We start from the raw sequence: 24,102 nt of genomic DNA, 5'->3' as shown, positions 1-24,102 counted from the left end.
AGTCGCTATGACGTGCACTGACCACCGGGGGGCAGACACTCAACTGGTAGGTTAGCTTGTTGCTGGGGTCTGGCCGACTGGGACTGGGCAAGACGGGCTGGACATGCCCTGGAGCCCTCCTGCGATCCCTCCCGGCCCTGATCATGCACCAATGGCGTCCCTCAGCCTGGCCTGCACCCTCTCGCAATCTGGGACCCCTTGGGGGATGTTGGAGAGTTGGTTTTGGCCCAATCACTGCAGGAAAGGCCAAGAGACCCCACTGGTGCACGAATCAGTGCACTGGGCCTCTAGTATATATATATTAAGTAAAGACCCAGTTTCATTTTCCCCCCCATTTAATGTCCTCCATCCCTGATGAAATGACATGAATAGCTTGTCCATTTGCTACTTTTAACATACATATGTGGGTTTGTTCTGGCACTCTACATTCTGTTCTGCTTATTGCTGTACCAATATACACTACCATAATTAAAACAGCTACATATCTTTTCATATAACAGGTAAGTCTCCCTGCCTTGGTCTCCTTTGAGAACACAGAGCAGCCTTAAGGCATCCTGCTCAGACCTCCCTTTGAAAACGAATTTGCCACAATGGGTGGAGTTCCTTCAAAGTCTCCAGTTCATTTCATCTTCTGGATCTGTCATGGCATTTGAGCAGAGGTAATGCTTTTTGTAGGCAGCTAACCAATATCCGAGCAAGGCAGGGTGGTAGGCCTGGCCATTTCTGCCCACTGTGGGAACCTCCACATAGTCTTTGCCCTGGATTTTGCTGTTGGTCAGGCCAAGATTTTCTTATAGCTGCGCTGCCAGTCTCAAGTTCTTCATGCCAATCCTTCCTCCCTCATCCATGTGTCAGGGCTGCACCAGTCCAGAGGCACTCCCTTCCTAATCCAGCTCTCTCTCTTCTTCCACATTGTACACTTCTGACCACATTTCAGCAACTGCCTCCGAGAAGATCTGTACTGATACAAAGGTCTTGGCTATTCTTGGTCCCTTGCTCCTCCAAATTTAAGCATCAGATTGTCAAGTCCCAATGCAAAGCAAAACAAAAACACTTTTGGGGGCTTTTTCTTCATTGATATGATCTTAACTTTCCCCCCTTTCATCTGGTTTATGTGGCAAATTACACTGACTGACTTTCTAATGTTAAACTAACCTTGTGTTTCTGGGATAAATCCAGCCTGGCCACGATGATGTAATAGAATCCTAAGCTTATTTTGTTGAATTGTTTGTTGACATTTTTGCATATGTTCATCAGTAAGAAAGGCTTATCATTTCCATTCTCGTGTTTCTGTCCAGTTTTGGCATCAAACTGATGGTAGCCTGCTAAAATAAATTGGAATCTGATTCTCTTTTTCTATTCTCTGAAAGAGTTCACATAAAAATGATACCGGATTTATTTAACATGTTAAGCGCCATGTCAGTCACCGGTGACTGAAACGGAAAGACAAAAAAAGGCTTGGCGCTTAACGTGTTAAATGTCTGATGGGAACATCACAGCCTGAAGTTTTCTAGGTCTTCAACTTCTGATCTAATTTATTTAGTAGTTATAGACTACTCGGGTTTTAAAATGTCTTCTTGTGCTGGTTTCATTAAGCTATATTTTTCTATTAATTTGCCCGTTTTTCAAAAACTTTGGGCATAAAGTTATTCCTCATGACATCTTTTGAAAGTCAGTAGAATCTGTAGTGGGGTCCCCTTCCCCATTAAAAAAAATTTTTTTTAATTGATTTCAGAGAGGAAGGGAGAGATAGAAATGTGAATGATGAGAGAATCATTGATTGGCTGCCTCCTGCATGTCCCCCACTGTATATTGAGCCCACAACCCGGGCATATGCCCTCACTGGAATCGAACTGTGACCTCCTGGTTCATAGTCAACACCCAACCACTGAGCCATGCCAGCCGGGCAAGATGCAACATCTTTATCCAATGTTGATATCTTTCCTTCTCCCAGTGTCAGTACCTTAGAACACTAGCTCCATTTAGCCTTGCTGCCAACTCACCCATGTTCATTCCATGTGCCCCAAGTCTGTATGAGCTGTACAAGTGTGCATTCATGTGGGTGGTTTTTTTTTTTTTGTTTTGTTTTTGCGGGGAGTGGGGGGATTTGTTTCCTCTCTTTTTTAGTCAGATTACCTTACTGTATTCTGGACGCTGCATTTAAGACTCACTTTCAGAAATATTCTAAAAGAATCTCTCACTTCCAGATTATTCTGAAAGAATTTTTTAGTTGGGACATGGAGTATTGAAATTCTGGGGTCACTTTATGTAATACTACAGGCCCAATGCACGAAATTTGTGCAGGAGTAGGCCTTCCTTCCCCCAGCTGCCGGCACTGGCTTCCCTTTGGCACCCGGACCCGGGCTTCCCTTGCAGCCCCGGCTTCGTCTGGAAGGATGCCCAGTCTAATTAACATATATGCTTTTATTATTATAGACTAGAGGTCCGATGCACGAAATTCATGCAAGAGGCTTGGCCTTCGCAGCTGCAGCAGCTTGCTTCAGCCCTCACAGTCCCGGCTTCATCTGGGAGGTCATCTGGAAGGACATCCGGAAGGTCGTTTGGCTGTCTGGTCTAATTAGCATATTACATTTTTATTGTTATACTCATCACTCAGATTTGTTATTGACATTTTGCTATTCTTATTTCATCTGTACTTTCCACTTTCAAAACATGTTAAATACATTTAAAAAATGATGTTTTTGAGCCACCCAAACAATGGGAGGCCACGCTGCAGTCTGTTCAAGGGCTGGTTTACTTCCATTTCACCCTCCATCCTAGGGCCCCACCATTCAGGTTCCCAGTGAAACTGGGGTGTGGCTACTAAGGTTCCTTAACAGTGACAGCAAGAAAAGCACGGTCAACTCTCAGCTGTTTCAACTGACCTCTGCATTTCCTTTCTCCTCTGGACCTTGGCCTAGTGATTTCTTCATGAGCTGGTCGGCTCTCTGACACTTTATGCATTTGTATTTTATCCAGTTTTGTTTTTATTTTGAGCAGGCAAGTTTGTCAAAATTACATATTCTGTTATTACTGAAAGTCTCTCTAACTGTGGAGAGAGTTCAAATTACTGAATCAAATCTTGTAATGATTATTCTTTTTTTCTCTGAAGATTATTTTGGCAAGATGTACCCACTGTCTCATTTATGGATATAAAGTTAATATTCTAAAACAATCTCTGTACTACTTGTAGTTGTCTCCTTGGTCACTCTTTGACCATTAGGTTTTGTTGTTACTATAGTTTTCAATTTCATTAATTTATGTTTTTCTATATCCTTTGAATTTATTCAGTTTCTCTTACTTAAGTTGTATATTAGTATTTTCTAATTTTGAATATCATTTCTTATTTGATCTATATAGAAATTTAAACCTTTTCTAAATTTGGAATCTTTTGTGATCCTTTTGGTTGTTGCATATATATACATACATATATAAAATCTTTTTATTGATTTCAGAGAGAGAGAGAGAGATCTATCAATGATGAGATAGAGTCATTGATCAGCTGCCTCCCGCATGCCCCACATGGGGATAGAGCCCGAAACCCATGCATGTGTCCTGACTGGGAATCTGTGACTTCCTGGTTCATAAGTCGATGCTCAACCACTCAGCCATGCCAGCCAGGCTGTTGCTGCCTTCTGACACTGGTTGAGAGAAATGATCTCTATGATACTGATTCTTTGAAATATGATGATGTCTTCCCATAGCATGTGACCAGTTTTCATAAATTTACTTTTGTTTAAAAGAATATGCATTCTTATTTTGTATGAAGATTTCTACAAGTGTTCATCAGATCAAGTTTGGTTTTGTGTTCAGATTCTAGGTCTTTAACTGATTTTTTAAACTGCTTTGCCTCCAAGGCATATTAAAACACCTAGCAGGATGGTAACACCTATTTCTCCATGTAGTTCTCTAAATTTTTGCTTTATGTTTTTTGATGTTATCTTACTGAGGAAACATAAACAATGAACCAAACCATGTATCAGTCTTCATTAAAAAAGAAAATGTTGCTACAGTACATATACAGCTATAAGAGTTTTTTCCTTTTGCTATTTCTCTGTTATCTCTTGGCTCTCAAAATTTCTGGATTTGTTTTAGATGCATTTCTTTAAGAAGCATATAGTGGACTGTTAAAAATCTAGTCTAATGACCCAAGATTTTTCACAAAAGAATTCAATCCATTTACAACTAGAATTATAACTACCATATTAAGTGCTTATTTATCCTATCCACTTTCTCTCCTGTGTCTTTTTTTTAAAGTTCTTTTTTAAAAAAGAAATATTTTTATTGATATCAGAGAGGGAGGGAGAGGGAGTGATAGAAACATCAATGATGACAGAGAATCACTGACCAGTTGCCTCCTGCACATCCCCTATTGCGGATTGAGCTGGCAATCCAGGCATGTGCCCTCGACTAGAATCAAACCTGGGACTCTTCAGTCCACAGGCCTATCCACTGAGCCAAACTGGGTAGGGCTCTCCTGTGTCTGTGGATGTGTTTTTTTCCCTTTCACTTTTGCCACTTCAACATACACTGTTGGAACATATATTAATTTGTTTCTTTTAAAGGCAGCACTTCAAATTTTCAAGATCATACTTAATCAAGCCCAAAGTTGGTCCATATCCGTACACTCCTTCAGATAAGGCAAAATCTTAAGACTGGTATCATTTCAATGACCAACCTTACATGCACTAGGCATCAGGCGATAGGTTACCTAGAATATTAGATATTGTCTCTTCCTCCAGCAAATTAGACAGTTTTATACTACCGACATTTCTTTAGATTTACTCAGTTGCTTACTATTTTCTTTACTTACTATTATTTCCTACATCTCAGACTTTCTGGGATAATTTTCCTCCTCCTTGAAGCATATCTTTTAGAAGTTCCTTTAAATGAGGCAATTTTTATAATTCTCCATTTAAAAAAAATATAAATATGTCTTTATTTCGCCCTCACTCGTAGATAATCCATTTAGCAAAGTTATCTGAATCAAAAAAATTTTAATATTAATATAGCATTTGATGGTTGAAAACGGAAAATACTATACATACAAAGAAAGTGATAAATACTATCTTAATTTTGTATAGCATTTCTCAGATGAATGTCTGAAATATGTTTTTTTTAAATATGGTTTCTTAATTTTTAAATTTTTTTTAGAGCTAGGAAGGGAGAAGGATAGGAACATTGATGAGAGAAACATCAATCAGGTGTCTCCAGATACCCCCTACTGGGGATTGAGCCCACAACCCAGGCATGTGCTCTGACCTGGAATTGAAGCAGCGACCTCTTTTATAATGTATCCTTTTACTAGATACTTAAAATTATCCTGAGTTCACCTTTAAGAAAAGTATTTTATGATACTCGTTTTTTCTTTTTTATAGGCAAATAGGTTACATTTTCTAAGAGTTGTAATCACTCACTCATTATTATTTTGGCTACATCGAGGATACCTGGTATCTGCTACCTATGTAACTAAGTATGTGCCACTTCAACCTCTATCTTGTTCAGCCTGACTCTTTTTATAGTTATTAAAATTTCTATAGTGTTCAAGAAATCCTATTGGTATAACTTTTAGTTTAAAAGAATTTTTTATTAACCAGGATTCTTAATTCCTTCCAGCATGTTAGATAACAAATCTTTTAAAGATAACTAAGTCTTTGTCTGACATATCCTATATAATAAAAGGCTAACATGCAAATAGACCGAATGGCGGGACAACCGAACCGGTCACTATGATGTGTGCTGACCACCAGAGGGTGTGTGCGGAACATGGCAGGCGTTGGTCACAGTGGGATGGTGGAGCAGGTGAGCGGGGGTGCCAGTCACTGTCATTGGGGTGAGCCTCTGGTGGTTACTGAAAATTCTTTGCTCCCGCGTGCCGCGGTCCCACCCAGCGCTTGCACCTGCTGCCAGCGCCGCTGTTCGCACCCGCTGCCGGTGCCTGGCGCCGGTCCCACTCACTCAGTACCATCAATGGGTGCGAGCAGCGACTGCCCGCCCTGATCACCCCTGAGGGCTTCTCCACCCCAACCCTGCTCCTGAGGGGTGATTGGGGCAGTAGCAACTGCTCGCACCCACTAATGGTGCTGGCCCTGCTCTCACCCGCTGCTGGCACCGGCCCCAATGCTCCGCACCGTCAGCGGGTGCAAGTGGGGCTGGCGCTATCAGTGTGTGGGAGCGACGGCAGTGGGAGTGGGGCTGCTGGCAGACAGGGGACTGGGGGCCGTGGCGGGAGGGGCCAAGCAGGGGTGCAGAGGATGGGCCAAGACCTGCCCTTGTGCCCACCACAGCCTCACGGCCCACAGTTCCTTACAAGGTGTGCAAATTCATGCACTGGGCCCCTAGTTAATATATAATTGATAATTTAATATAAAAGTTCATTATTTTTAATAATGTTCCAGTAAAATAAGTTACAAATCCGTGAATAACAGCTCATTAAATTAACACTTAGTTTATACAGAGGAGAAATGGAAAATCCTGTCATATTCAAAGCTAGAGTTTGGCTAAGAGTTGCGAAGTTTTTCATATACATCTGTAAAACACACACACTCACACACACAAGCACACACACACGTGAACATGCGACCAAAGCACAGAGTATGACAGGGAAGGAAACTGAATTGTCACATCTTTTCTTAACAGCTAAAAGGAGAAGTAGTCTAGAATAGAGCAAAAGAATCTCAATCTTAATGACCATATACTCTTAGCAGGGTTTGTAAAAATAAGTATATTCCCCCCAAATACAAATATTTATAAATTACTTGTATGACACATATTACACATAACAAAAAACCCACAAAAATATAACTTGAAAAAGGAAGAACTAGAGATAAAGCATGTAATATTTTTAAGTAGTTGTTATTAATGGCAAAATAACATTTACTGAGGACGGATAGGTGTGTGGATGTGAATGACGGTAATGCGACCCAATGTAATTTAATGTGTTACCAATTAGACTGCTATCCCATTTAATTTCACAATGTGGCTGAAAAGCAAATGCTGGGCCTACAAGAGCTGTTGGGCTGATGACTTTTATTTTTATTTTTTTAAATGTGGTTCTCTTTTATTTTTTTAAATATATATTTTTTAATTGATTTCAGAGAGGATGAGGGAGGGAGAGAGAGATAGAAACATCAATGAGAAAGAACCATTGATTGGCTGACTCCTGGCCTTCCACTGGGGATTGAGCCTGCAACCTGAGCATGTGCCCTTGACCGGAATCAAACCTGGGACCCTTCAGTCCGCAGGCCAATGCTCTATCCACTGAGCCAAACCAGCCAGGGCTGATGACTTTTATTAAGTGCTGACAGTTTGGGTCCCCCTCACCCTGCAACAAAAACAGTTCCTAGACAAGAATTTGTCACTCATTAGGGAAACAATCCCAGGAGGCCCCAGGAGAGTGGGGAAGTGAGAGGGAAGGATGGAAGGCAGTAATACTGTCAAATGAATGGATATTTGCATTAAGCAACTGGGAATTAGTCCCACTGGGGCCACTCTGAGAAATAACAGTGCCCTCTCACTGAGCGCTATGTATTTACAGACCAAATCCTGACCCCCACTGCTAAGGACTGCCCAGCCTGGCCACCTGCAGGCCAGCACGCTCTGGATCCAGACGACACCTGCATAAGTCCGAGGACTGTGTAACTGCACATGAGCTAGAGTAGGCCCAGGGCACATGGTGGGGCACAGATAACAGATGCCACATCTGCTGTGCCTGCGTCAGGGAAAATATTAGCTTCAGTCTTGGTTTCTTTGCTTTGTTAGATTAGAAAAGTTAGAGTTGACAGTTTTAACTAAATACTGTCATTTCTTGCCCCAGCCAGTTTTGCTCAGTGATAGAGTGTTGACCTAGGACTGAAGTCTCTCAGGTTCGATTCCTGGTCAAGGGCACATACCTTGGTTGCAGGCTCAATCCCAGGCCCTGGTCAGGGCGTGTGTGGGAGACAACCAATCGATGTCTCTCTCTCACATCAATGTTTCTATCTCTCTGTCTCTCCCCCACCCTTCCACTCTCTCTGAAAATTAATGGAAAAAATATCCTTGGGTGAGGATTAACAAAAAAATAAAAAATAAATACTGTCATTTCTTTCTACTTTTCCCACAGGATACTTCAGATATGTACGTCGTGGCTTAAGACCATCTGACATATAGATTGTACGAGTGCTGGGATCAATCAATCAAATATTGATGTAATTTCATCTTTTCTTGGATTAAAATGTACAAATAGAAGTTCTAAAATTTTCCTGCTCTAGCCAAGCCGGTGTTGCTCAGTGGTTGAACGTGGACCTATGACCCAGGAGGTCATGGTTCGATTCCCAGGCACATGCCTCAGTTGCAGGATCCATCCCCAGTGGGGACATGCAGGAGGCAGCCAATCCATGATTCTCTCTCATCACTGATGTTTCTATCTCTCTCTTCCTCTCCCTTCCTCTCTGAAATCAATAAAAAATATATTAAAAATAAATAAGATTTTCCTGTCCTGTCTACTGCAATACAGTACCTTCCGTGCCCCTTGAGGTGTGTGCTCCCCTTCTGGCCATCACTGGACCAGAGCATATAGAGCCCTGTCCAGCGCTCAGCTGGAACAATTCATTTCACTCCAGGGTATATCTGGACTATTCTAAATGAGAAAATACTAGTAACACACAGTTCTAATATATAGTTTTAACATCTATCACTTAAGGAGGAGCTGAAAATTTCAAAAACACTCTTCACAGAATTCCCTGAGTGGGTATCTTATTTCCCTGTGTCTAAAAAATTATACAAAAGCCCAACTCCATCTTGGAATTCAGTTTAACTAACTCGGATTAAAATGCTCTGACTTCCCATAGTTGGTGGTGTGAAAGGCAGATGGATAGACTTGTTTCCATTGCTTTTACAAAAATAAAAGCTCTACAGAAACATTTTTCAAAATCACAGCTTCCTAAAGGAGTTACATGTGAGAAATTAAAAATGCATTTAAACTTTCCTTAACAAATAACTACTTAACTGAATTCCAGAAACGTGACACAAAGTTATAAAAATCCATTTTATTTAGACTGAAATGAGTATATTATTTATTTAGTTTTAAAACAAACTTAGCCTTCGCCCACATGCTCAGTGGTTAGAGCATCAGCCTGTGCACCAGAATGGCGGGGATGGGCAGTGCAGGGGGGTGGGGGGAGGGAGGAGCAGGTTTGATTTCCAGTCAAGGGCATGTACCTGGGTTGCAGGTCTGATCCCCAACCCTGGTCTGGGTGTGTGTGGAAGGCAACAAATCGATGTGTCTCTGTCACATAGATGTTTCTCTTTCTCGCTCTCTCTTCTCTCCCCATTCCCTTCCACTCTTTCTAGAATCAATGGGAAAAAATCCTCAATCCTTGGGTAAAAATTTAAAAAAATAAAATAAAATAAATTTAATATATAGTTTAATTGTTAATATCACTTTGAGTAAATGTGAACAAATTCTGAGGTTTACTGTACTAGTTTAAGAAATCCATTCTCTGTAGAGATACTGTTATGTTAATTCCTTTAGAGTTTAAAACTTCAGAATTGAATCACTTTAGCCTATTTAAGACTTTTTCCTCTTTATTTTTTTCTCAAGACTTTTAAAACCTTGCATAATATCCTGCAAGAGTATTTTGATATATATCAACAAAATTCTACCCCACTTTCCCCAATAATAAAAACATGTTTTTTTAAAGTGTTGCTTTTTAAATTACGTGAAACTAAAGAAAATTGGTTACTGGCTTTAGCATCGTCTTTGGAGAAAAACACCCTCTGCTTGACCAGCTGCTGCCACGCCTTACAGAGGTAGGGTCTGTAGTCCACACTCGTCTCGCTCGGGCGCTTAACGGCAGAGGAAGAACCTTCCGTGGAGTTTGAGGTTTTCTGCATTATACTCTGTGTTGTTGCAAAAAGAACCAAGCGATACTCATTTACAAGTTTCTCTAAGAGCTGAGAACACTTCTTCAGAGTAGACTCCTGTAAGTTAACACTTTCTCCTCCATTGGCTCGGTCTATCCAGTAGAAAGCAGACAAGCTATCCAAAATCAAAAGGCAGAGAGAGGGGTGACTACAAAACATGGCTTCTAGGGAATAGAGTGTGAGCAGCAACTGGCTGCTACTGCAGCAGTACACCAAGAAAAACCTGCCAAGGCAGTATTTTATTATTTCTTCAGAACTCTGGGGTAGTCTATGCTCAAGAATTGTAACAAGCCGAAGCAGATCAAAGTGGTAATCTGTATCAATAAATAAGACTTCTGTTTCCAGTCCACCTGCTGATTGTGGAAGAATGCACCGTGCTGTTAAATGATAAAGCATTTCTGTCTTTCCTGTTCCTTCTGGACCATGAAATTCAAGAATATCACCTGTGTAAAATGTAAAAATGTCAGTCAAAATGCAGCAGCACAGTAAGAGTAGGCTATAAGTGAAAAGTCTGCAAAAATGTTTAAAAAGACATTTGCTGGAACATAAAAGAAAAATCTAAGTCCATTTGCCTAAACGGATCTGTAAAAGCACACACAAATAGGGAAATCGTCATTTGAAAAGCAGAATGACAGCAGTCTGTGGGGATCTCCTGAGAACGGGTCTGATACACTCACAGTGAAATGGTGATGTGGAGAGTTAGGAATAAAGTGCCACAGATCCGGGGCCTTTCAAACACTACTGACTACTAAGGTGCACACTATTTCTGGTAATTGATCTCCCAATATCCATTCTCTCCTTTTCCCTTACATATGAAACCCCAATTGGGGAAGGTAATGTGCCCAACTTAAAAAACGATTTTTCTTAGTCTCCCTCACAGAGGGGTCACCAGGTATCTCAACTGTAGACAGTGAGACGTGCGCAGAGTCTGCTGGGATTTCTACGTTTCGCTTTCCTGACCCAGCTGCCACTTCTGCTCTTCCACTCCCTTCTTTGGAGGTGAAGAGCCATCTTGAAAGAGTGAGGAGGGAAGGTGGACCCTCAGGGGCAGACCCTAAGGAGGTGGAGCAGGAAGACAGGAGGCACCCAGGACCAGTTATGCATAGCCTGCCTTGACACCACTTCTGATTGAGGAAAACAAGCCTCTATCTAGTAAGCCACTAGGCTGGACTTCTGTTACATGCAGAGGAAATAATCCCCAACTAGGGTTTCTCAGTGTTATTGGCATTATGGGCAGAGCAATTCTTGACGGTGCAGTCTTACATGGATAGGGTGGTAAGAGCCGCAGCTCTCAGGTCTTCCATGCCAGTAACATCCGTCCACTGTGTTTTACATTGCCACACTGCCGCAGTCATTCTCTGCTGTGTGAGTCTCACAGGATACTGCTCAGGGAGAATGACACCTGCATTGTGAATTACCCTCCTAGCATTATTAATCAGTCACCTACTCTGAACTTTGAAGCCTGCAATCTCTCTCTATACAGTTCCAGTATCTCTTCCACTGAGAAAGTACAAACTAAAACACCTGGAACACGGTCCTGCCTCCACAGCTTCTCAAAATCCACCCAACAGTGGCCTTCCAATTCTTGTTAAACTAAAATTACTGCGATTTGATTTATGGCTGAACCACAGAATTGAAAAGTTTTAAAATGCAGATTCTTAGGCCTTTGCAGATTACAGAGCCTGAAAATCCACTTACTTTATTTCCTGTCATTATTAATGAACCATTAAATGTTGAAACAAATAATGTGTAAGAAATCTAGCAAGTTGTTACCAACCTATAAAGTAGTATAAAACTTCAGCCAATTTTTTCTACAATCTTTCATATAATTTACAATTCAAAATGGAGTGAAACTATGTTTACATTAACAATTGTTCATGGACACTTTTATTAAAAGCTGACATAATGACTATAACTATACTCAACCCAGATGTTCAGTTTATTCTCTGCTACCATATTACTGGGGAGCTAAGCTGCCCCCAAATGAAAGTCTTTTACTAATAATATAGGAGAATGAAGTACATACACAAGATGAAGAAACATTGACACAGAAGCACTATTAATGGTAGTGCAGTAAAGTCAAAAACAGTTTAGCAAGATGAGTCTGAAATGGTTTGCAGGACACAGTGGACTGTGCAGAAACTCGATGGGGAACAGTAGCACCCTGCACCAAATCCTCCTCCCACGCCCAGAAGAGGAGCAGAGAGGCTGATGAGCACTTCACAAATGAAAAGGGACTTCTTCATGGTAGCACCTTGGATCCTAGTAACAACACCGAGGGGGGAATAGCAAATCCCGTCGTCTTCCATGATCGCATCTGTCGCACTATATAATTTACTTCATTATATTTCTTGTTGGCTACTTTAAGGTTGGGACTTGACTATTCTATCCCCAACACAAACACAGTATCTTTTTCATCAGATGGTTTTCTTCTTAAGAACTTCTTGAGAGACATCTAAAGAATGAAAATATAAGTCCTGGTTGGGGGAGGATTACAGGCCCCACAGTCAATGTTGGAACATGGATTTTGAAAGGAAACAGGTCTGCCAATAAGTCACAGGTGGGACTTGAGGGGTGGCTTTGTTTAGCAGAGCCCAGCAGGTGTGAATGTCCGCGACCAAGGCTTGGAACAAGGGACTAACAGCCGACGGAGCAGGAACAGGAACAATGTGCCCAGTGCTAGTCTAGCCCCGCCTGCTGCCCCTGCCCAACAAGAGCCGACACTCAGCTTCTGTCAGGTCTTCAGCCCCTCCTCTGATTCCTAAGGTGATGGTAGTGACTTAAAAGTTCTGAGACAGACTCAGAAGTACCCACACAAATCAATACATAAGCACATAGGGATTTTTCATTTACATAATTCACGTAAATATCCTAACATGAATTTACCTTCCAAGTGGTATGTTGAGATGGATCTCCAAGACTCACAAAATAAAAATGTCCTACAGCCACTAGGACTTAAGATTCAAAACAGTACTAAGATGCTGGACACGGAGGTCTGGGAGAAAGCTACATAGAAATAGAGAACAGCTACAGCGAGAGAAGTCAGATAAAATAGAAATTTCATAGAAAAACAGGAGGAAAACAGCACAGAGCACAGAAGCTGTCAGGAAAGTGAAGTGGTACTAAGTAATATTAATGAAGCAGGAAAGACCTAAAAGTGAGAAATGGGAGGGGAAGGTAGGGACAGATCACAGACTGGTCCTGGACAGTGGCCTTAAAGCAGTAAAGGTGTAGTTTGCAAAACCACTTTTAATATAAATATTAGTTTATGAACCAAACTTCAAGAATGGAGACACTCAGAAGATGGACTGTCAGGCACTGCAGGGAACATTCATGCTGTTCAAGGAACAGCAAGGAGAAACCAGGGAACCATGAGGAATTACAGAAAACATACAATGGTTTACGTTCATTGGCAAAGTAAAAGAATTCAACAGTAGTTTCGTGAGGCTGGCGAGTAAAATGAGGATCATTTAAGGTAAGGGAAATGTAACATATTCTGAAGAAAAAGGGAAGGGACTTCACGGGGAGATAAACATACACGATGCTGGTCAGAGGGTAACTGTGAGATACGTCTGGATATTTGTGGAATTCTTGGACTAAGAACAAAAAAATGAAAAATTTGCCAAGTATTTTCTTTAAGAAATGGGTGGTGCTTATAACAAATTTCAGCACAACTCGAAAGAGTAAGTCTTTGAGAGAGCTTTCCTACATGGTTTGACAAGGAAAACAACTGACGTAGTAGGTGGATTCCTTAGCTCTGTGGTTTGGCATAAATGAAACTGAAGCAAAGTTTAAGGTTAAGTCCTTGGTTAAGAGGTTATTAGGTATATAAAAATATTCTTCTCCCTTTATAGATTAACTAGAGGCCCAGTGCACAAAATTTGTGCATGGGTAGGGGGGTAGGGTCCCTAGCGGCTGTAGCCGCCACCACCGGCCCCGCCCCCTGGTTGAACCCCCGGTGGAGGAGACAATTTGCATAGTAGGCTTTTATTATATAGGATAAGCAAAGCAGATAAAAAGGTCATTTATAAAAACTGGAGAAGTAAAATCTGTAAACTTGTAAATTACACATGAATATTACCATTAATGTCCTTGAATTAGGTTCCCTACAAATGTTCAATGATGAACTGAAATCAGTTTCACTGATGTTATAAACATTTACAATCTAATCATAAGATCAAAAATGATATCCAAACTTTACATTCTATAGAGGGAACATGGGCCTTTCAAGTGTATTTGAAGTTACTAGCTCATATGTTTCCGTGAGCTGCTACCAAAAAATGCACCCTTGTCCAATGAAAGTACTGGGTATGACAACTGGTAGTAAAAAAACAAACAAACAAAAAAACCTGTACAGTTTGGCACTTGACAAACTAAATCAGAAAATCTGGATGGTTTGGCCTTGCTAGCTACTCTCACAAATAGAATGCTGTAAGGGGTTTAGGTAACAGATTGTCAGAGTGAGTTTATGAATCTAAACATCCTTCAAAATGAGGAAAAGAAAAAAGCCTAAAAATACATCATCTTGGGACCAACCTACTAATTGTATAACGAATATGTTGAATTTGCAGATTACAATCATCATAGTAATAAAGAGGTCATTATTATCCGAAAAAGCATTAAAAATATGGTTAGTCCTAGCCTGTTTGGCTCAGTGGATAGAGCATCGGCCTATGGACCAAAGGGTCTCGGGTTCAATTCTGGTCAACATACCTTGGTTGCAGGCTCCTCCCCAGCCCTGGCCCTGGTCAGGGCTTGTGCAGGAGGCAACCAATTGATATGTTTCTCTCACATAGATATTTCTCTCTCCTACTCTCTCTAAAAATCAATGGAAAAAAATCCTTGGGTGAGGATTAAAAAATAAAAAACATATGTATATGTTTACAACAGCATTAGAGATTCCTATAACCCCTAAATCTCATACTGCTTCTACTTGAGCTTCCCTATGACAATTTCTAATAAAATATTGTTGTTGATAAGTAATCTTTATAATCCTAGTCTTGCGTCTGCCATTGCTCTACTGAGTATTCATCTAACTAGTGTTACAGCTATAAGATGTATGATAGTTTTGAGTAAACTTTGTAGGTGACTGAACAAGATGGTATTCCTAAAGTACCTATAAATGTAATATTCAAATGTATAAGCTGAGTTGCAATCCCATGTTTCAACATCAATTTCATAAGGTTCAACTTATCTTTTCCAGCAGAGAGAATAGAAAGGCACCTCAATCTTTTGTCTAACAGGTTTGATCAAAATTTGTCTTTTATTATTGACTAGAGGCCCATGTGCATCATAGCGATGAGTCATTCCGCCGTTCAGTCGATTTGCATATTAGGTTTTTATTATATAGGATAGTTTAGAATTTTACTTGCTAATAGATCTGTTCTGTAAGAAATATTACAGGGAATCCTTCAGGTTGAATGAAAGCACAATAGACAGTAACTTGAATCCAACTGAGTTTATAAAGAACAGTAAATGTAACCACATAAGTACATAGATAAGACAGTATAAATGTGTTTTATGTCTGAAACCCCTTTTTTCATCTATCTGATTTAAGAAGCAATCCCAATTGTATTAATAATTTTAAATGTTTATGGGCATACAATATATACATATGCAATTTGTGTTTTGTTTTTGTTAATCCTCACTTGAGGATATTTTTCCACTGATTTTTAGAGAGAGGGGAAGGGAAGGGAAGGAAGGGAAACAAAGAGAGAGAAACATCGATGTGAGAGAGACACATGGATTGGTTACATCCCACGCGTGCCCCAACTGGGCCAGAGATCAAGCCTGCAATCGAGGTACGGAGGTACCTGCCCTTGACCAGAATCGAACCCAAGACGCTTCAGTTCATGGGCTGATGCTCTACACACTGAGCCAAAACAGCTAGGGCAAATATGTAATTTGTAACAGCACAATGCAAGGGGGAGGGAATGGAGATATATGGTAACAAAGTTTTTGTAAAATACTGAGGTTAAGTGGTATTAATCCAAACTAAATTGTTATAAATTAAGATGTTAATTATAATCCTCAGGGACCACTAATAGAAAAAATAATCTTTTTTAAAAAGTAAAAAGGATGACAGAGAATTAAAATGGTACACTAGAAAATGTCTATTAAACACAAAAGACAATAAAGCAGGACTAGAGAAACAGAAAGCTCACAAGACATATATAAAACAGACAACAAAATGGCAGTCATAAATCTTACCTTACTGGTAAATTCACTAACTATAAATAGTTTAAACAGTCCAAACAAAAGGCAGAGATTGGCAAAATGGAATAAAAAAACATGATCCAACAATAGGCTGGCTATAACGGGCACACTTTACAGTCCCAAGTCACAAACAGGTTGATAGTAAAAGGACAGAAAAAGACATCTACACTAATAAAAGACAAACATGCAAATTGACCATACCTTCGCTATGCCTTAAGCCACGCCCACCAGCCAATCAGAGTGACTATATGCAAATTAACTCAACCAAGATGGCAGCCGGCAGCCATGGAGCTGGAGCAAGCAGGAGGCTTGGTTGCCCCAATGATGGAGGAAGCCAAGCTTCCCATTTGCTGTGGCCCGGCTCTGAGCTCCACTCAAAGCAACAAAGTTTTAATTATAGAAGGTAAATAAACCCCAGATACCTGCTTACAGCTGGCCGTGGCCACGGTGCGGGAGTGAGCAGGAGGCTTCCCTCCCGCCCACCCTGGCCAGCTCTGAGCTCCTCTCAAGGCTACAAAGTTTCAATTAGAGAAGGTAAATAAAACCCAGAATAAAAAAAAAAAGAAAAAAGGAGAGGCTGGGAGCTTCCGTGGCCAGGGGGCTTGGCCAGCCTGAAAATGGACCTCTGCCCCTCACCCAGACTGGCCAGGCACCCCAGTGGGGACCCCCGACCCTAAAGGGGGTGTGGCCAGCCTGCAAACAGCCATCAGCCCCTCACCCAGGCTGGCCAAACCTCCATGGGGTGAGAGACCCCACTGGAGGGGTGGAGGGCTTGACCAGCCTGCAAACAGCCATCAGCCCCTCACCCAGGCTGGCCAGGCACCCCAGTGGGGACCCCCACCCTGAAGGGGGTTTGACTAGCTGCAAACAGCCATCAGCCCCTCACCCAGGCTGGCCAGGCACCCCAGCGGGACCCCCACCCTGATCCAGGACACCCTTCAGGGCAAACCAGCTGGCCCCCACCTGTGCACCAGGCCTCTATCCTATCTAATACTAGAGAAACATGGTAATTAGCCGTACCTCCGATACCCTTCCCATTGGCTAATCAGGGCGATAGGCAAATTAACTGCCAACTAAGATGGCGGTTAACCGCCAACAAAGATGGCGGCTAATTTGCATACTGCAGGTAGGGCAGGACAGCGCAAGCCGCCATCCAGGCCTCCCTGTGCTACCGGGGGCTAAGGCAAACAGTGCTGATCCCCTCACTGGAGCCCTCCCCCGCCTGCCCACTGGAGACGGGGCCCACTCCCATGTGCGATCTGGGGGTGGGCGGGGGCTGGGGCCAAGGCAAACGGTGTCCATCGCCTCAACCTAGCCCTCGCCGGCCCACTGGAGACATGTCCCAATGCGATCTGGGGGCGTTCGGGGGCTGGGGCGAAGCCAAGCAGTGCAGATCGCCTCGCCCGAGACCTTGCCTGCCCACTGGAGACACATCCCAGTGCGACCCGGGGGCGGGCGGGGGCTGGGGCAAATGCAAGCAGTGCAGATCGCCTCGCACAAGCCCTCGCCCGCCCACCGGAGACACGTCCCAATGCGATCTGGGGGCGTGCGGGGGCTGGGGCGAAGGCAAGCGGTACAGATCGCCTCGCCCGAACCCTCGCCAGCCCACCGGAGACACGTCCCAATGCGCGGGGCTGGGGTGAAGTCAAGCAGTGCAGATCGCCTCAACCAAGCCCTCGGCCGCCCACCAGAGACATGTCCCAATGCGATCTGAGGGCGTGCGGGGGCTGGGGCGAAGGCAAGCGGTGCCCATCGCCTCACCGAGCCCTCGCCCGCCCACCGGAGACACGGGGCCCACTCTGAGAGAGAGAGGCGGAATTTTGCATCCCGCATCCCTCCCTGATCGACCACTGTGATTCCAGCCAGCGAGGGCTGCCTTCAGGCCGCTGCTCCAGGTCCCTCACCCACACCCCAGGCCCGAGAGCACAGTGCTGGGGAGGGGCACCCAGGGGTTCGGGAATGCAGCGCGAGGGGCCGGCACAACGTGGGGGTGGGCTGTGTTTACACCACCAAGTTCCCCACTTCTGCCCTAGCCCGGCATACCTCCTCCTTCCCCTCAGAGGCCCAGCTCCTGCCTACATGCTTGCTGGGCAGGCCCAACTGCACAGGGGAGTGAGCCATGGCGATCGGGATGGCCACTTCCTGGGATGGGACGGCCGGACCACAGCGATTCATGAGGGCGATGAGGCCCGTGGGGCATGTGCAACCCTTGGGTAGCGGGGGTGGCCGGCCAAGCCGAGACTGGCTTCAGTGGGGCTAGTGGGAGCCTGTTGAGGCCAGCCCAACCCCCACAAATCTCGGGTGGATGGTGGCTCAGTGGAGAGCAGTTTCTCCATGCATGGTACCCAGGGGTGGCTGTGAGCTGCTGCAACCCCGCCCCACGCTTCAGGGAGGGGGAGAAGGCTTGCAGCCACCAGCACCATAGGCTGCACCACCTCTGCCTCAGCCTGCCAGGTTGGCAGGGTCCAAAGCAGGTGAGCTGCTCCCTTCCCCAAGTGGTGGAACAGGGAGGAGAGAGCTGGGTGCAGGGAGGGGACCTCAGCTGGGATCCTCCTGGTGTGGGGAAGGGGCCCAGCCTGGGCCCGGTGGGGAGCTTAGGAAGTCTGGCTAAGCAGGCGCCAGTTCATACCAACTCTTACTCTGCCATCTTCCTCCAGCTCTTCAAGCTAGCCCCCCTGCCCCACCTGTCCGGGGCAACGGGCTCTGGGTGACCTCCCTGAGCTCAGACTGTGGACCCAGAGACCTCAAGGAAGAGTGCCCGGCCGGGCCCGGGCAGGGGCCAGTGCAGAAGTACCAGGGCAGTGTTGCTTCGGTGTCTCGGTGAAGTTTGCAACTGACCCAAGGAGGAAACCCCAGAGGGGAAAGGCCCGGAGGCATGAATTGCCAGCACTTTAGCCACTTGAAAACAGCTCCACTTGGAGTATGAGGCGGTTGTATGTTCAGCTGAGAAGTGAGGGGGCTGAACTCCACCATCGCTGGGCTCCTGTCATTCTGAGGCCCAAGCGTCCATCATGACAAGGAAAAAACAGAGTGAGGGGCCTGGAGGAAGGCAGGACAATTGAAGAAAACCGTGTCTAGACTTTCCCCAGCCCTCTCCTTCTTTCCGCTGCCTACAAGAGCCCCAGGCCCGGCCACAGTTCTGTCTCCACCTTTTAGTCCCCTATTCTCCAACCACAGAGGAAAGAAATAAGGAAGGAGTCTGTGCTGCCTTCAGAAAGTATCTATATACCTGATCGGCCAGTTGCCTTCCACAGAGGGAGGCCAGACTGTGGCTTAGGCCCGCTCCCCACAGGGACATCAGTAGGACATCCTGTGAGGGCTCCCAGACTGTTAGAGGGGGCAGGCTGGGCTGAGGAATGCCCCCCGAGTGCACAAATTTTTGTGCACTGGGCCACTAGTCCTATATAATAAAAGGGTAATATGCAAACTGACCCTAACAGCAGAACGACTGGGAATGACTGGTCACTATGACACACACTGACCACCAGGGGGCAGATGCTCAATGCAGGAGCTGTCCCCTGGTGGTAAATGCTCTCCCACAGGGGGAGCTCTGCTCAGCCACAAGCCAGGCTGACGGCTGCCAGTACAGCGGTGGTGGTGGTGGGAGCCTATCATGCCTCCTCAGCAGCACTAAGAATGTCCGACTGCAGCTTAGGCCTGCTCCCCACTGGCAAGTGGACATCCCCCGAGGGCTGCCGGGCTGCCAGAGGGATGTTTGACTGCCAGCTTGGGCCCGATCCCCCAGGGAGCGGGCCTAAGCCAGCAGGTGGACATCCTCTGAGGGGTGCCAGACTGCAAGAGGGCATAGGCCGGGCTGAGGGAACCATTCCCCCCCACTCCCCCCCAGTGCACAAATTTTTGTGCACCGAGCCTCTAGTAGTATATAAGCAATAACCAACATAAAGCTGAAGTGACTATACTATTATTAGACAAAATGTATTTTTAGATAAAAACTATAATTAGAGACAAAGAAGAATGTGTTTTGGCTGAAACTGGTTTGGCTCAGTGGATAGAGCGTCGGCCTGCAGACTGAAAGGTCCCAGGTTCGATTCTGGTCAAGGGCATGTACCTTGGTTGCAGGCACATCCCCAGTAGGAGATGTGCAGGAGGCAGCTGATCGATGTTTCTCTCTCATCGATGTTTGTAACTCTCTATCTCTCTCCCTTCCTCTCTGTAAAAAATTAATAAAATATACTTAAAAAGAAAAAAGAATGTGTTTTGTACTGTGATAAAAGACACATAATAAATTTTACCATCTTAACCATTTTTAACTGCACATTTCAGTAGTATTAAGTACATTCACATTATTGTGAAACAGATCTCCAGAACTTTTTCATCTTATAAAACTGAAAATCTGTATTAATTGAACAATTCCCTTTTCCCCACTCTGACCTAGACCTTGGTAACCACCATTCTACTTTCTGCTTCTACAAATTTGACAATTTTAGATACTTCATATAAGTGGAATCATATAAGTATTTTTCTTTTTGTGACTGGCTTATTTCACTTAGCATCGCCTCAAGGTTCATCCATGTTGCAGCATGTGACAGGATTTCCTTTCTTTTTAAGGCTGGAATTATATTCCACTGTATGTAGGTACCACATTTTATTTATCCATTCATCTACTGAACATCTGGATTGCTATAATTTCTTAGCTACTGTGAATAGTGCTGCTATGAACATGGGTGTGAAAATATCTCTTTAATACCCTGCTTTAAATTCTTTTGGATAGGTACTCAGAAATAGAACTGTTGGATCATATGGTAGTTCTAATTCTATTTATTTATTTTTATTATTATTTTAAATACATTTTTATTGATTTCAGAGAGGAAGGAAGAGGGAGAGAGCTAGAAACATCAATGATGAGAGAGAATCACTGATGGGCTGCCTCCTGGATGCCCCATACTGGGGATCGAGCCTACAACCTGGGCATGTGCCCTTGACAGGAATTGAACCTGGGACCCTTCAGTCTGCAGGCCGATGCTTTATCCACTGAGCCAAACCGGCTAGGGCTAGTTTTATTTTTTTTAAGGAACTTCCATACTGTTTTCCATGGTGGTTGTACCATTTTACAATTCCATCAACAGTGAACAAGGGTTCCAATTTTTCCACATCCTACACTTTTTATTTTCTGTTTTTTTGATAGGTGTGAGGTAACGAAGACAGACATTTTATAAAGATAAATGAGTCAACCCATCAATTATATCACAAAAACTTATTTGTGCCCAACAATACATGAAGCCCCAAAGAACATGACACAAAAAGTGACAGACTAAAAATAGTAGACAATTCAACAATAATAGTTGAAGACTTCAATACACACTTTCAATAATGAATACAACAACTAGTCAGAAGATCAGCACAGAAACAGAAGACTTGAACAACACTAAAAACCAACTAGAATTAAGAGACATCAGAGAGAGAGAGAGAGAGAGAGAGACCATTGAATCTATGGAGCTTTATCCACTGAGCCAAACCGGCTAGGGCTAGTTTTATTTTTTCGACCCTCCGTGACCCCTCGGCATCCATGGTGGTTGTACCATTTTACAATTCCATCAACAGTGAACAAGGGCTCTGCGTGTCTGGATCCTACACACTTTTTATTTTCTGTTTTTTTGATAGGTGTGAGGTAACGAAGACAGACATTTTATAAAGATAAATGAGTCAACCCATCAATTATATCACAAAAACTTATTTGTGCCCAACAATACATGAAGCCCCAAAGAACATGACACAAAAAGTGACAGACTAAAAATAGTAGACAATTCAACAATAATAGTTGAAGACTTCAATACACACTTTCAATAATGAATACAACAACTAGTCAGAAGATCAGCACAGAAACAGAAGACTTGAACAACACTAAAAACCAACTAGAATTAAGAGACATCAATATAACATTTGACCCAACTATAGCAGAACACACAATCTTCTCAAGTGCACATAGAACATTCTCTAGGATAGACCCTGTTTGTCCATAAAACAAATCTCAATAATTTAAAAAGACTGAAAGCACAAATGTTCTCTAATCAGAAAACAATGAAAATAAAAACAATAACAAGAAAAGCTATAAATCTTTTTAAAAAGAAAATATTTTTATTGATTTCAGAGAAGAAGGGAAAGGGAGAGAGAGAAACATCAATGATGAGAGAAAGAATCATTGACTGGCTGCCTCCTGTACGCCCTACACTGGGGATCGAGCCCGCAACCTGGGAATATGCCCTGACTGAGAATCAAACCGTGACCTCCTGATTCATAGGTCTACACTCAACCACTGAGCCAAGCCAGCCGGGCTGTAAATCTTCTTGATCTTGAATTAGACAATGGCTTTTTAACTATACCAAAAGCATAAGCAAGAACACACAAAAAACCCAGATAAGTTGGACTTCATCAAAATTAATAACTCTGTGCTTCAATGGACACCATCAAGATAGTGAAAAGACAACCCACAAAATGGTTAAGAAAAATACTTGCAAATCATATATTTGATAAGAGACTTAAAGGACTCTTACAATCTATAATAATAAAAGTGTAATATGCTAATTAGACCAGATGTCCTTCTGGATGACCTTCCGGATGAAACCATGGTGAGTAGGGGCCGAGGCAGAGGCAGCCACGGTGGGGGCCAAGCCCCGTGCATGAATTTCATGCATCGGGCCTCTAGTTCACTAATAAAAAGACAATCCAATCTTTTAAATGGGCAAAAGATTTGACATACATAAGTTGTCAATAAGCACATACCAAGATGCTTAACATCACTAGCCATCAGGGAAATGTAATAAAAACCACAATATAAGATATCACTGCATATTCACTAGAAAGGCTATAATCAAATAGCCAGACAAAAACATTTATTTGCAGGATGTGGAGCCGGCCATTTCAAACATTTCACTCTTGGTGGCAAGTAAACTGTGCAGCTGTGAAAAAAACAGTCTGGTGGTTGCATAAAAGGTTCAACACGAAGTTATCATACAACCTAGCAGTCTCTTTCATAGGCATTACCCTAGAGAAATGAAAACATATATCCAAAGAAACACTTGTACAAAAATAATCATAGCATTATTTGTAAAAGCCAAAAAGTAGAAACAACCCAAATGACATCAACCGATGAATGGATAAACAAAATGTAGTATACCCATACAATGGAATATTATCTACACTAATAAAAGAGAAACATGGTAATTAGCGTACGACCGCTACCCTTCCCATTGGCTAATCAGCATATCCTTATGCAAATTAACTGTCAGCCAAGATGGCGGCCAGCAGCCAGGCAGCTGGAAGCGAACATGAGGCTTGCTTGCTCCAGGGACTGCAGACTGCAACGTTCCCCGCCTGACTTGCCGGCCTCTGAGCTACAACTCTAAGAAACTATGTTGCAAATATAGAGGCTAAACAAAACCCCAGAAATCAGCTTTCAGCCAGCCGGGGTCTCAGAGCTAGAGTTATACATTGTTTCGATTATAGCAGCAGAAGCCTCAGAGCTAGAGCCAGAGCTAAAGCTGGCCCAGAATAAAAATAAAAAAAAGAAAAAGAAAAAAAGGAGTGGTTGGGAGCTTCAGTCAATTGCCAGCCTGAAAGCAGCCCTCAGCTCCTCACCCAGACTGGCCAGGCACCCCAGTGGGGAACCCCACCCTGATCCAGGACACCCTTCAGGGCAAACCAGCCGGCCCCCAGGCCTCTATCCTATATAGTAAAAGGGTAATATGCCTCCCAGCACCGGGATCAGCGGAGCCGTGAGGCCTCCTGGCACCAGATCAGCGTGACAGGGGGCAGAGCCCAAACCCCCTGATCGCCCTGCGGCTCTGTGTGTGACAGGGTGCGGCGCCCCAACCACCCCCCCCTCCACAGGCCCTGCTCTGTGACAGGGTAGAGCCATAACCTCCCCATCGGCCCTGCCCTAAGTGTGAGAGTGGTGGCGCCCCAACCCCATGATCGGCCCTGCTCTGTGGTGACAGGGGGCGGCGCCCCAACCCCCCCCCCCCC

General features: G+C 43.6%; 1 protein-coding gene across 2 annotated transcripts in view; it reads right to left on the bottom strand.

Moving 5' to 3' along the window:
- XRCC2 (X-ray repair cross complementing 2) overlaps nt 1–24,102 on the bottom strand; it is a 162,740-nt gene that overhangs the window by 117,472 nt on the left and 21,166 nt on the right. Inside the window, exon 3 of one of the 2 annotated variants that reach the window (XM_006102561.3) lies at nt 9,321–10,346. The exons of the other annotated variant lie outside the window; for it this stretch is intronic. Within the exon in view, the coding sequence (XP_006102623.1) occupies nt 9,628–10,346 (719 nt within the window). The 3' untranslated portion in view covers nt 9,321–9,627. Of the gene's footprint in view, nt 1–9,320; nt 10,347–24,102 lie in introns of those variants that run through there. 2 annotated transcript variants of the gene reach the window in all.

This window comes from Myotis lucifugus, unplaced genomic scaffold (assembly GCF_000147115.1).
Source record: "Myotis lucifugus unplaced genomic scaffold, Myoluc2.0 scaffold_418, whole genome shotgun sequence".
NCBI classification, from domain to species: domain Eukaryota; kingdom Metazoa; phylum Chordata; class Mammalia; order Chiroptera; family Vespertilionidae; genus Myotis; species Myotis lucifugus.
This window is presented reverse-complemented; position numbering and strand designations above follow the sequence as displayed.